A 15,178-nucleotide genomic window follows, 5' to 3' on the forward strand; every position below is an offset into this window, starting at 1 on the left:
TTGTTGTTCCATTTATTCAACTCTATGTGCCGTATCTGTTTGGATGAAATATCTGCTAAAAAAGGCACATTATGACAGAATAGCTAATGACTTATTGCAATTCTCACTTTCTCACAAATGGAGAAACTCCATTGCACATAAGGAAGGATAAAATATAAGAGTAATTTAACAACACATTAGAGCAGAAGGCTTGAAATCTGTGTATTCAGCAAAGGCTGGGGCTGGTTGTTCGTTTGTTCTTTATAATATCCAGGTTTGACTGAATGCTTGCGCTCTTTACAGACCCAAAGCTTAAATGACAATGAGCTCAGAGTAAAATGTGGGGTAGATTGTAAGCGTTTTGCAACTGCATTTAGTTCAATAACATGAAATATCAGTTATTCCCTAAGGTATTGTGTAGTCGTAGATCATAAACTTTTAGCTTAAATTAAACATCACAGCTGGTTGCCTTAATTTAATCCATTATAGCACAAATGTTTCAACAGCTTGACTAAAATGAACCATACTGCAAATTCAAAAGAAGAGCGAAGGTCAATGCACATGGTGCCTTCTGATTTGCAAATTCCCTTTATTTGGATATTTTTAATGTGTTCTGTGGAATTTAGTGGAATAGAATTTGACAGAGTAGAACAGATTCGCAAAGGATGTTCAATCAGTTTCACTTAAAGATACTACACTATAATAAGGAAGACCAAAACAGTTTAGCCGTCTCAAATTTTCAGAAGGAAATTAAATACAGACTGTCTTCTGGGTTCTTTCATACATGTTTATATAGAAGTGTGTATTTAATGTCAATCATAAACTTCATTTCTAATCCATGTGTCCCATTAAAGTGTATTGCTTTTTAAGAACAGGAGTCAGTATGGCTGCCGTCTTGCCCACATTTCAGGGGTTTCTTAGTTGAACGAGAAATCTGTTCGTACAGCAACTCTTTTATTACAAAACAAAGCCCATGAAAGTGCTGTTGCTGATAGGTTTTCTGCTGTTTGGCATTGATGTGGAATACCTTTACGTTTTTGGTTAACAAGCAATGGCTGGATCTCCTCCATTACAGTCTTCCATGGTTCCCTGAATTTCCAGATAACTTATTTTCACCATTTGTTAAAACGTTTTTTCTTGTAACATTAAACCAGCTTTTTTCTTCACTCCTTATACACTTTTTTCTTCTTGCCTATTTCTTTGCTCTTGCAAAACCAAGTATGATTTTTCTTTTCCCCCAGATACGTCTTATGTGGAACTTAAGAAAACATTAAAATCATGTGTTTAGATGATTAACACAGTGTAATAAAGCATAACAGGAATAATTATTGAGACACTGAATCCCTCTGACTGTAAAGTAAAGCCTCTATTTTTTAAATTGCAAGTACTTGCAAGTTTCTCTTTTTGACTTCAATACCAATGTGGTATTAGGAAAATGGTCCTTAAAGTACTTTGACGCCTATTTGAAATTCAGAATAGGGTTTTTCCTGTTTTACACCTGAAACCCCAGTGGTGATATAGCGATTTTGGTTGATAATATTTGGTTTCACAATGTGGTGCCCAAGTTCAAATGTGGTGCCAATTCAGTGTTTATATCAACCTTAATTGGCTTTACCCTTTGTAGATTCAAGACTTGTTGCCATAATGTGAATTAATGACCTAAGGCAACGCTGCGTTAAAGCATTTTCATCCTGTTTCTTTCCACCATTTTAATAATGGAGAATTTAATTGAAAGTTACTGTGTTAATAAGAAAGAAAAGGTATGTTCGTTAGCTTATTTATTGGATTTACTTCAGTCTATAAAAGAAGAGTTATATACCTGTAATAACAGCTGTTAAATATTTATGTAAATAAAAATAAACAGTCTGTGTTCACTGGATTAGCTTTTTTTCACAAAGCACCTGCTCTCCAATCTCTAGGATATGGTTTTCATAATATTTTTTTAAATATCCTTCATTTCCTGTGGTTTGATTCCTTGTATTCGTGTTTATTTTTTTCACTTCTGTGCTAGTGCTTTACTTCTTCATTTAATTTGCTTTTGCTTGACAGGTTGACAGCAACAATTGTTGCTCATTGGCTTTTGAAAACTTAATTCAGTTGGTGACAGTATGTTGTGCTGTGAGTATGTAAATGTTATTTTAATCTGATGCTATAGAAAGTAAAGTACTTAACTCCCCTTTCTCGTCTCTTTTGGTTTAAGGGCATGAATTTATCACACAGCCAAGTTTTGGAGGCTGATCGGCTTTTTCATCTTGTTTTTTTTCAAGCATGTGGGAAGATGTTAATGTTTTTCTCCAGGATTTTCCACAAATGGTTTTAATTGGATGTTGCAGTGGAGCACTTTGTCATTTGTGTTTGTGACTAAGACATGATGTTGTGGTTGTAGTTTGCAATTGCAAAAGGAGTGTAAAGGGTACATGTGATTTTGCAGCTTCTTTTCTTGGACAAGGAAAGAAGCGATAAGCTGAATATGCTAACCTGGCAGATTGTAGCAACACGGTACATTTGGGGAAATCAGAATTATTGTTCTTTGCAGAGTGGCATCCTTATACCACCGCTCAGTAACTGCAGGGAACAGGAATGCAGAGATGGATAAAGAAACCATCTGTGTAAAGCAGTCAGTCGAATCCCGAGAGCAGACATGACAGAAGGGAGTATGCGAACTATGTGACCTGTACTGCAAGGCAGTTTGGTAGAAAATCATTGGTATAGAACATTGAATTTCTGGTGCCTACCTTTCTGAACTGCAAAATGAATAAAACTTGAAGAGAAAAGGGTGCATGAGAGCAGTACGGTACAGTACGAGGCCTTCTCTCCCTTTTGAGCTTGGCTCTCTCATTATGTCCAATTTAAAGATTTCCCTGCCATGGTAGCATAAAAACCAAAGCAATTTGGAGCATTTTATTATTTATTTCTGAACATGAATCACTAAAAGTGTGTGGTTAATTCAATTGAAAATCTTTAGACTTTTCCAAGAGTGCAAAAGAGATACTTACACTTATCTGGGTGTAACTTAAGTGTTCGAGGCTGTTGTAATATTGATGTTACATTGAGATATTTGCCCAGGGGCACTGGGGCTGCAGAGCACATCTCCTGCTAGTTAGGGACAGCAAACTTTGCATCATGTTGAGAAGGTTGCAAAACTGTTGAAAGCCGAGGTCATCTCATAATTCTTATGCAACTAGATCGTGTAATGGTGTCTTTGCAGGTAAAAGCGATTTGAGCTACAACTTCAGGAGTGGGTTTTTTCCTCTTTAAATGATATCAAGAATATAGCAAGGTATAATGGTGCATGGCTTCCATCAGTGGAAGACAGCACCCGCCAGCCACCATCACCGGGATGATCTTTTTCACCTATGTAAATGCACATATATATGTGTGCATTGAGAAAAATATTATAATAAACAGTCTTTTTGTGTCCTGTGGGCTCTGCACCGTGCAGGGTCAGCAAACAGCATAGACCTGTATTTTTTGTTCTTGCCATGATGTGTTAAGTTTCTAGGAATCAACACCAACTGGCTCCCAGGACATGACTTGCAGAGGACTCCATCTCTCAAGGATTACTGACCTTGACTGAAAAGTTTAGATGCACATTTAGGACATAATATAAAGCAAATTATTTTGTGATGGAGAAAACGGATGCTCCCTTTGCTGTGATTAAAAAAAAAAGGCAAAGAGAATACACTATGTGTTTGTATTTTCTTGCATCACAATGTTCTTAAGCCATAAAAGTGTCAGTTCAAAGCCAACTTTTCTAGTGAATTGAATCCCATTTTTGTCTTCCCTGTGACACCTTTACTAAGAACTCTGAAGAGAGTGCCAGCCCTGGCACTTGAGCAACAATTGCTGTGACTGCCCCTGGAGTTGTAATGAGGAGAGACCTTGGATTTCAGGGTTACACGTGTCAGGAGCTGAAGTCTAAAGGGAAGAGCAAAACGTCTCACTGGCAGAGAAAGAACAAAGGTTGTTAGTCATCCTGTAGCAGGGACGGAGAGGATCAGAAAAAGGTACAAGTAGGGAAGGAAGAGGTCTACCAGGAGAAAATACGAGTGAAAAGACACAAGATGAACTCAACTGAATAGAACAGAGAATTTTGTGTCTGAAGTTCAGCTTTGTAGTGTTTGCATCCTGTTCTTAACTATCCTGATCATAAAGAAGTTGTATTGGCAATTGTGGTTGGTTTGGGTTTTTTTGGTGTTGGTTGCTTGTTTTTGTGCATGTGTCTGGGTTTTTTTGTGGGTATGTGTTGTTTGGTTTGTTTTGTTGGTGGTTTTCCCCGTTGCATATGAATGGAGCTGAGCTGAATATATGTTATAGGATCAGGTGCCACACAAGATCCCTGTAGTGCCTTCAGAGAACAAGCTAAGACTAGAATAGAAATTAAATCCACTCAGAAGAACACAAATGAGGAAGATTCATCTGTTTGTAATGTCTACCAGAGTCCCTGTGGTAGAATCAGACACTTAGGCTGCCAAAAACAATTAGATCTTTCACGGGTTGGGTGCAGTTTTGCACTTCAGAAAGCAGTCACTGTCTTTCTTGACTTTGACTTGTGCGCACATTGTGATAGGAAAGCAGACGCTGTCTCAGACAGGATTCAGCTCCCTTCTGCATCTTTACAAGATAATGTAGCGTGTAGAATGTGTTGAGAAATGAGACACCTTCCTAGGCAACGCCGGCTTATCTAAAAGCAACGTTCCAAACAAATCCTTTTTTGGTGGTGGGGACACATCAGGAGCTGAGACAGCACTGGAGCAGCAGCAAACACTTGTTAAAATTCTAGCAAAACAATGTGATCACCAGTAGTGTACAATCGGGCTGATTATGAGCGAATAAAGAGAGTTCATTTGGTACGTTGAATTTACGTTATGGTAGAAACTGGCTATTAAAGTTTCTCAAGTGCCATAGGTTCACCTTTATCTCTTTTTCGCTTTTCTGAGACAAAATGAGAATTTATTCCTCCTTTCTCTGAAAAACTCTGTAAGATACTGTCGGGATTGTCTCTTTAGACTTGTGTAATGTAATTCTTATGTTGTTATGCATATATCAATATATCAAACACTTTTATGTGACCTCTGCTTATGATCATGATGGTAAGTCATCTGTTTGGTTCCATTATAGCGTTAATCTTGGGACCATAGCAGTGTGTTTTGCTTATGCTACATGACAATGGGAAATAGAGGTCTAGTTACCGCTTCCTTCAATGGCAAGAAATGGTGCTTTTAGAAGTGAGAAAAAAGGAGAGATCTGTTTTCAGTGCTCTTTCCTGAAAATCATGCGAAGCTTCCAAAAACAGCAAGAAAAAAAATTATTTCAGCTTCTTTTTGCTATAGTTTCTTTGTGCACGTGCATCATACCAAAAACTGGAGTGTAACGGTCGCTTTCCTTGCATAGTGTCAGAATTGTTAGAAGCTTTTGCGGGTGCTTGGAAAACTACAGCTTTTATACAGCGATGGAAGTATTTGGCTACACATTTTCCTTTTCAATTGAAATCAACACGTCAATGCTATAAATGCTCGACTAAGTTCCAGCATCTCGGTGATTTGCTGTAGAATTCCTAAGTCCCAAGATTTCCTGAAGTCAAACTCCCATCATGGAGAAAGTTTCTGAATCAATTAAAGAATGATTGAAAGAAAAGGAGATTGGTGTGCTTCTCTCCCATCCTTAGCTGGAATGCTCCTGTGTCGTAGGCAGCCAAGTATCATCAAAAATACAAAGGCTGCTTTGCATTGCTTTGGTTTTGTAAAAGTGAAAGCAAATTGTATTGCCTGATCAGAACAATTCTGCTTTGGCAAAGCAATACAAAGCTGCCAAATATTACTTGTGAGCCTCAGGTGTGCAAAAGTATTTGGAATATCATGATAATGCATAGTAAAGCATGTTGGTTTTGTTTTATGGAATTAAGTATGATGCACCATGCGTTATATTTTGGTATGTCAACTGAGGTAAGTGAGTAAGAGTGGAGGGCGGCATGAGTGATGAACCTCAGTTCAGAGTAAAAAGGTATCTGAGGTGTCAATTAATGGCAAACCCCATGCTTTGGCTTCCCTGGAGGGCAGGTTCACAAAGGGTAAAAGTGCCTTTGGGGCATTGCTTAAGCAAATAATTGCTTGAAAAAAGACTTTGTGGTGCATCTGAGAGCCTGGTGTAGCGGCTGGAGCTTTTTCATGAGCAATACAGCTCTGTTGCTTGGACTGGTTAGTATAATGACTTGTTAGTAATAAATTATTATGGAGGAACAGGTGGATACACAGCACAACTGCGTGTGAATCTGCGCACTTGATGGGCTCCATGTGAGCACAGAACAAGAGCAAGTCACAATTGTTCTGGCCTGGCAGCGCGAAGCCCAAGTTGGTGGTTCTATCCAAAACGCTTGCCAGAATGTACAAATATCTTGTGGAATAATTGGCATGATGTCACGGAGGGAAAAACTCCAAGAATGGCAGCTGTGGGTTGTTGTCAGTATTGCTGGGTATGTTTACAGTGATACCGGGATGACGCGTTGATATCAGCAAATAAAACTGCAGACTTATTTATCACCAAGATTGGTGCATGTTTATGTTGATTTCTGTGGTGGCAGCAATTATTTGCTTTATATGCTTATTTTTTCTATTCATTTGACCAACAAGTTATCAAAATCTGCCCCGTGCAGTTGTTGTTGGGATGACTTGAAAATGACCCTTTGTAGTATACACTTCCAATGCCACTAATGTGGATCTCATTCCTCGGGACAGCAATCCGTAAAATTATCGTAAACACTTAGCTGTGTGAGGTTTAATTAATACCAGAAGCCTTCAATAAACATCAGTTGCAATTTGAAATGTGCTGAGTTAATGGTTCCCGGGCTCTGCCTAATGCACGTGCCATTAAATCTCTGTGCAAAGTGGCTGGCGCTGACATTAATCACATCCCACCCAAGCCTCTGCGTGCTCGGAGGGAAAAGAAACTGCGGAGCAACAGGAACATTTGACAGGGAGTGCACTTAAATGTCTCCACTTAGAGGCCTGAAGGACTAAGTGTGTAACAGCATCATTTCACATGACAGGGGAGGAAAACATAACAATGTTAACCAGTATCTGTAATTTTGAAAGTTATTTTATCAACTTCCATAGGTAAAATGTTATAGTAAATGTGTTGCAGAATCATCTGTAAGTTATTGCTGTGGGATTTTCGTAAAGTATTGTGTTTGTTTAAATAGAGTTTCCTTCAGTGAATACTGGTGGTTACCAAAAAAATGGAAGAAAATCATGTGTGCCATGAAAGTGATAAATGTGGTTGCTCGAAAAGGGGATAAAGGAAGAAAAAACCCAGGGATATAAACTGGGTGCTGCATTTGTTTGCTGAAGTTGCCAGGTTTGCATTTGTTTTCGTGTTCGTTTTGTGTTGTGTGTGAGCACAACTGCCAGCTGAATCGTGAGCACTCCACCAAAATCCATGTGGTGGTGCTGTGTCTGAATGAAAGTACAAGTGCAGGAATCATCTGTCTAATCCATTTTGGCCTAATCTGGGTTCTTATAGGAGTTAATTCTCTCTGTGCTATGAGAAGGGTAGTGTGCTACTCTCACGAGACAAATACTTGAAATAAATATGTTTATATCCTTGTTTAAGGTGTAGGACAGTAATTTTCTAACGTGCAGTTGTTTATAAAAACTCTGACCACTGGGCTTGTGTGGCTTATAAGAAATTTAAATAGACTTGACATGTCAAATCTCCATTTTCAGCCAGTAACCTTAGAACAGGCACAATTTAAATGAGGTAAAACCTCATTCTTGATTAACGCCTGGATAATACTGTGTTTTGATAGAAATCAAAGCAGGAGGGACATAGTCCTTCATTCCAGATACTATACTTAGCATATGCATAGGGCTTTGCATTTGTGTTTTACAGAACAACTTACACTTTGTATAAGAGTCCGATGTGAAAGCTATGAAACATCCATTGAAACTCCATGTTGTTTTGGTCTTTGTCATTTCCAGTGATTTGACAGAACGGGAACCCTCACCAAAACTTCTGTTTGTGCATATTACAGTGCATTCCCACCAAACTGTCCCTTTTTTTTTCGTGAACGATGGGCTGTTTTTGGGGACGATCGCTCCCATTGCTGCTGTGACTCCAGAGTAATGCCTCGGAACTTGGGATGGCCTTTTTGCACCCTAGTTGTTAGTATTTCACCTGTCCAATGTTGGCCCGTGCTGTAGGTGCTTTCTTAGCCTGTGCTCCAGAGCTTTTTCAGCGCTTCACAAAGCGTTTGCAAGTGTGATGTGATTCAGCTGTACCACAGCTGATCACTAGAACTACACTATATATGGTGTGTTTTTCCCCCAAATTGAGACTCAAACCAATAGGGATTCAATTTCTGTTGAAGTGACTGCCGTATAGTCAATTCTGGAGCTTATTGTAGCCTGCAAATTAGGATAGATGTCAGAGAGCAGGTTTTTGTGCTGCTTATTATCCCTTTGCTCTTGCTGCCTAACTGCCGCTGTTAAGTTTAATCCCAAAGCACATCAGAATTAAAAGGCTTTGCATTTTTATAAACCTTTTGAAAAAAAAGCTTTTCTCCTTACATTCTGTGGCAAACGTAAGTTGCTATTCACAGTGGGGTAAATGCCTGAAGCAAGGGAAATAATCGCATGTATGTTGTAAATACGACTGCAGTGCTGATGCTGACAATTGTATGCTGACAATTGTATGCAGGGAGAAATCCGAACAGATTTGTATCTTTAATATGTTGTCAACTAGACAAAATAGATTGCTTAGTGACTAAGGCCAAAGCTGTAGCGGCCAAGAGACTTCTAGTTCCTCCAAAACAGCTGGAATGATAAGGTTTGCTGTATCATTTAGTGTGACCATTTTCTTCTTGTAATTTGCAATTAAAGCGCCACGAGTCGTCACCGTGCTGTCACTGACAGGAAATAGGGTAAGGGAATGGTCACAGTCCAAACCTATGGATAAAAAGGTATCTTCCAGTTATCTTCCGATTTCAGCACCTCTCAGTGACTGGTTACAAAAGTAGTAATGAAATAAGTATATAAATAATGACACTCTTGTACTAGAGGCAGTTTGAGATATTAGCTATGTGTGAACTTATTCCCATGTGAAGGAATAGCTTTATTAGTCATGGCCTAATGCTTTTCACTAGGGCTGCTGAAATACTCCAGTTAGTAACCGCAGTAATTTAAGCAACACCAAGTGCAGAAAACGTCCTTCCATGTCGTTTCTATCTCTCTCCTTCCAACACACGTGTGAGAGGGCTTGTGATGAGTGTTGCTAGCGATGTTGCTATGAGTTGTCTGACTTAAAAATAGCCAACAGCTCTTACCTTTTTGCTAATTAGGATGAACCCAGGGAATGAGAATTTTTCATACTCCTATCCCTGTCACCTTGCAAGTGTACTCTTAATGCTATTTATTTTAATAAGAGGGAATAACAACACACAGAAGGGTAAGAAAAGATGTTCATTTGTGCTCTATTTTAAAAGTCGCCCAGAAGTGCTCTGTTTGTCTGATCTTAAAAATCTAAAAGTAGCTCGAAAATAAATGGTTTTGTTCCTTCTTGGTCTATAGAGAGATTCCTTTCACTGGCCCACTCTGCGATGCTCAGGGGTCAGAGCGTCTGACATTACAGAGGGAGGCAAAGGCACCTGTTTTCTTTACCTTGAAAAGGAGGAGGAGAAGGAAGGTCTATTTGCAACCTTCTTACTGCCTAATATCTTATAGGGAAGGTGAAGCTGATTTCTCTCAGATACACATAATGAAAGGGCAGAAAGCAGGACAATGGGACTGCTTAACCTACGGCTCCATGAAATATCTCAAAAGGAAAGTGGGTCATTAAGGAAGCAGCTTATACTGTACAGGGTGTTTCTAGAAGTGATGGTGTGATAGCATTTGAAGGCTGCTGTAGGAAAATAATGTCCAGGTAACTTATTTATTTGTTATGAATTAACATTAAAGTATGCTACTTGGCTTGTAAATATCTTTGGTTGATTTGCTGTAATTGAGAAGAAAGGACAGGGCACCTGGCAGTTTGTTAGTCTTCCCCATTGCTATTAGCCTAATGGCCAGAAGCAGACAGTGTTAAAAATACCTAGCAAATGTTGCCAAATATTTACCAATAAACAGTTAATTACATAGTTTAAAAAAAAAAAAGTGTTGATTTATGCTTTTTATTGTTGTAAAGCAGGACTAATGTGCTTTTTGTGTGAAGATCTGCTACACTTCACAGAAATAGTTACACTGAAGTTTTGCATTTAGCTTGCTTTTTATAGCATTCTACACTTCATAGATCTAAACTTCACATATTGTCACATTAGTTCATTATAAACTCTGTATATTGGTATAGTCAATGCAGCATGAAATTATATTTAAAGTATCAACTTATCATTTTAAGAAGTGGTTTTTCATATTGGAAAGAACATTTTATAGTGGTTTTCAATATCTAATACCTTTAATATAACTAAAATTAGTTCATAAAAAAAGGTATGCTTCTTGGAACAGCTACTTTACACTGGCAACAGCAATTATAGAAATGAAGTAGTGCAAGTTAGGGAAACATAAGTGAGATGAAGTGGAATGACTACTAAGCGTAAGTAGACTTTTCCAGTAGGGTGCTGTTTGGTGACAAACTCGAAGGAGGTCGCTTTGCATCGCACTTTGGTGACGTTCTTGTGGGCAACTTTGAGCCCACTGTTTGTCTATGAGAAAGATGATAGAAGGAAATAACAGTAAGGAAATGAACCTTGCAGTGAGAACAGCACCATACTAGACCCGTTTCCAAACTGCTGTCCACATGTGAGTTTTCACCCGATCTGGATATTTGTAGCTGCAGAGCCCGGTGAGGAGAACCAGGACTGGCCTGTGATGTGTTGTGTTGTCTTTCCAGGAGAAGGCGCAGTGCTTGCAGAAGGCTGTGGCTTCCCAAGCGGATAAATCCACGCAGACAGAACTCATTGGCCACGATGTAAGTACCTGCATCGACCAGTATTTTGTGTAGTGTCTGTGGTTGCTCAGACTTTGTCAGCCCGTTCGCCTGTGCTGTTGTGTCCATGCTCTGATTTAGCGGGATTCGCTGCAACACCACTCATCGTTTGCTCTTAAATGATTCTCAAATATGTTCTGAAACATGAGAAGATAATTACAACAATTTACCCACATACCAGTGCCCTGTTAATTTTATGCTTTACAAAGAGCTGAGAATTAGCATAAGCGAACGTGGTTGATATGTATTAGTGGATTCTAATTTTTTCAGTATTCATTTACGCACTTACTGACAATTTAATTGGGTCATTATGTTTGTCATCACCATGTGCTGTCCAAGCAATATTTGAATTCTGCATTATAATGGAGTAAATACAATTTTGCCATGTAATGTTAAAGTTTTGTTTGTTCAAGAGCACCTGTCAGAATTTCTGCCATGAGGTAAGTTGATGGTATGTATTCTTATGCAAGAACATAGTCAAGGAAGACTTCTTAACTGTAGAAATATATTGTTTTTTCAATTTTTTAAAATGAAAGTATTTTACCTCTGGGGATGTTGGTCAAATAAGTGTAAGAAATTAACTTCTTTATATGAGCTTTCTTGAGTAATCTTTGATTAAGAATGCCACAAAGTGGACTGTTTAGCACAGTTCTGTACTGTGATTTGAGCAAAATCTAATGATGCTTCTTACTAAAGACTGTTCCGCAGAATAAGACTGCGGTTTTGCGTTGATGCACATCAAGATACTGCTTCAGTTTTGTAAAAAGAACAGTGGAATTAAAGCAGGTTTTGAAACCTTCTTTTCACCATGTTTTGTTGTCCACAATCTTTGGATCATCTTCTGAAGAGAGAAACATGAAAATGTTACTTTTTAATCTGAAAAGTTCTTGAAGCAAACTTCATTTGGGTGATTTTCAGACTGTTTTTTGAGCTGGTTCAAGCTAGGAGTACTAACCTTTTTTTACAAGTGAAATACTTTGGACAAAAATGTAGTTATTATTTCTGTATGTACTACTCAAGACTTGTAGGTTGTGAGTTGAGGGTTTTTTGTTGTGGGTTTTTTTAGGGCCAATGAGGCAGTGCTTTACTCATTGTATCTATCCACACTGATTTCTTGTTCCTGGGTTGCCAAATAGGACCCCTGGTGGAATTTACTGAAGCTGTGAGGTGTATGTATTAATGGTGAAAATACTGTATTCTTCAAAAATACTTGAAAACATTTTTGCATGTTTCGGTGCTATATCCATTTCTTCTGGGACTAATTATCTTTAACAGCTACTTTATTACATCTTAGATGTTGAAGAAGAATGAAAATACAATTTGTGGGGTTGGTTTGTGTGCGTTTTTCTGTGTTAGTTTTTGTTTGTTTTAAACCGATGTGGCTTATGCATTTAGTTATTCTCTTTGCAGTCCAATACGTGGTATCTCCTGCTGCAGAGATCCGTGCTGTTAACGTGGCTTGCTTGGTTTTCCTCTTTCCAGCCCATGTTCCCTTGGAGTTTGGGGCAGGGGGAGGTTTTCTGTCAGTACAACACAAGACTGCAGATTTTGCAATAAGGTTAGAACCATCTCTCCCAAACAGATGCAGTTTTCTGGCTGACGTTTTAGTATTAAAGATGATGAAAACAATTTTTAAAAAATCATTTCCTTTACCAGCATTCTCTTCAACATTAGTGGAACACATTTTCCAACCTTCCCTGGTAAAAAGCCTCTTTCATGTTGTGGTTGCAATGGTATATTTTCTTACATAAAGTGATGCAATGAAAGCATAGGATGTTTTTGTATCAAACAACATATCCACCTATGTTTATCTTGTACAAAGTACTTGTGAGAACTGCCTTACAAAAAACAGATGACAGAGAAAGCTGAACTAATCTATGGGAATAAGACATGCTTACTGTGATCATCATGAAGGGAATTCAATGAAGAGGAGTGTGCAAATAGTGTAACATTTTTAGTAATATCATTTAAACTTTGGGTCATTTTTGTATTAGATTGTGCTGCTTTTCTTCAAAGGAAGGCTCTTACACGTAATGATGGGTTCAACTGAGTTTCTTTTGAAACCAATTACACTTGTAGTCTTTGCTTTTATATGAGACTTCAAAGAGCAAGTTGTAGCCCTGACAAGTAGTATCTGTACATCATTTTATTCAGGATGTGCGTAAGTGTATAACTACAAGAATACTGTGCTAATGTGAAACTATGTTAAATAGAAAAGCACAGACCACTTCAGAGAATGCAAAATATTTTCATCCCATTAGTCACACATTCCGAGAATATAATACATTGAATACTTCAGATATCTAGTTTAACAGGTAAGCAGAACATCTAGGTTCATTCTGTCATCACTACAGATTTGCTGCTGTAATTCTAAACTAACAAACAAGTCACCTATTTCTCCTTAATGCAAACTTACTAACTAACAATAGTCAGACAAAAGTGTCATCAGGAATTTGTGTAGCGTCATTTCATCAAGGTTGTACAAATATTGATATACACTTGGGAATGTAGCATTTCAGAAATCCTTAAGTTAGTGATCTGTGAATAGTTTGGTTTATATTGCTTCATATTATTTTGTTTCACTGTATAAACTTGATAGTTGTCTGGTTTGCATTAGAAAAAACCCTAGGACAGGTTAGCCCCCAAAATAAAGCAATGCTCTGGTTTTTGGTTGAGAGGCTGCTCTTTGGCACTGGAGTTCATTTAGATGCATTGTTAAAAATAAAATGGAAGTTCTGACTTGGACTTAGACGAGTGGTTTGGGTAAGTATTTGAGAGTTTACCAGAATGGAACCTTATATATTGTGTTTTATGTTATAACACAATTGCAGTTGGATTCTGGCTATCAAGATGATCAGCAAAGTTTAGATGATGCCGTCTTCTGCAATGCCTGTAAATAGTTGGATGATACTTTGGATAGATTTCTGTTTTCTCCCAGGCAGCACACTGAGATTTTTCAACTGAAATTACTTTAGAGTATGGTATTAGCAAGCAAGCAGAAGCTAAAGTCTCTAGCGGCAAAGATAATGTTTCTCATAAAGAACTGTGTGAACTGGAAAGCACGCTGCTCAATCTCTGTTCCGTTTTAAAACAACAAGAAACTTAATTATGGAATTAAAACATAAAGTTTATAATCAGTTTTGATAAGGAGGAAAAAGGTCTTCCCTCATGAAAAATGCTGCATTTTCCTGAAGTGATTAACATGACCACTTTGCTACTGGACTAAATGGAAAGTAAAATATCAAGCCAGCTGCCAAGTGTATTCAAGGGAAGACATTAGAAAGTAATCTTGGTTTCTTAGAAAGCTAATTGCTTGCTACTACAAAATGTCAAGGGATATCTGCCCTATGATGGTCCTAAACTTACTGTTTTCCAATATGTGTACTGAGAATCATTTAAAACGTGTTGGGAGTATTGCAAAAAGAACCATGTGCACAACAGGTTGATGTGGGAGACTTAGAAATGATTAATGTGTCTAAAATAATCAATGCCAATTTAAAATCCTTGACCTTCTTTTGGTAGCAAAGCCTTATTTTATGGAGAGATCAAAGAATGATTTCTTCCATGTCGATCAGGTTACTAAAACAGCAGAAGATGAGCAGGTACAGTCAAGTAGCATTTGCGACTGATTACGAGATCATGTTGAGTGGCTGCTGGCTGAATAGGTGCTGCAGATTATCACCCGCGCATCCCATAAATGCTCTGCAGCATGGGCCATTGCTACTGAGTTTGCATTAAAATGTGTCTCAGAAGCAGAATTAAACAATCACGGTAGAGTTCTCTGTTTCTGGCACCAAAAGAATTTCTAATCAGCGCCACTTTGTCAATATTTATCAGTCTTTGGATGAAAAGAATTTGTTCTTCATTGTGTTCTACGCAGAGTAGAAATTCCTAAAATCTGGTGTGGTTTCTACAACATGTTCTCTGTGTTTGCCTCATGCTGATATGATAGGTTTCCCATCTCAGAACCTCTGTTCTGTTTGTTGTTTGTCTTTCACACTGAGAGTAAAGCCCACAGTGTCGCATGCTTCGCTGGTGTGAAATGAGATGCATTTCGCCACCTTAACCAGAAAATACATCACGCTTCTGCCTCCCCCGCCTTGGAGACTGATGTCCACCTGCTGTTGTATCTTTACCACTAGATTATTTTTCTCCATGTATTTCTTATTTTCTGAGTTTGTTTTCTAACATACACAGTGAAATAATGCAAACTCATGCATAATAT

The 15,178-nt window shown here is 38.2% G+C and overlaps 1 protein-coding gene across 7 annotated transcripts in view; it reads left to right on the top strand.

Annotated features, from left to right (window-relative positions):
* The window catches only part of CCSER1 (coiled-coil serine rich protein 1), a 424,423-nt gene that overhangs the window by 248,414 nt on the left and 160,831 nt on the right, over positions 1-15,178 (top strand). For all 7 annotated transcript variants that reach the window (XM_065062407.1, XM_065062409.1, XM_065062410.1 and 4 more), the window contains one exon: positions 10,858-10,935. In XM_065062407.1, coding sequence (XP_064918479.1) covers positions 10,858-10,935 — 78 coding nt within the window. The remainder of the gene's footprint in view (positions 1-10,857; positions 10,936-15,178) is intronic.

Source organism: Columba livia, chromosome 4 (assembly GCF_036013475.1).
Source record: "Columba livia isolate bColLiv1 breed racing homer chromosome 4, bColLiv1.pat.W.v2, whole genome shotgun sequence".
In the NCBI taxonomy this organism is placed as follows: Eukaryota; Metazoa; Chordata; class Aves; order Columbiformes; family Columbidae; genus Columba; species Columba livia.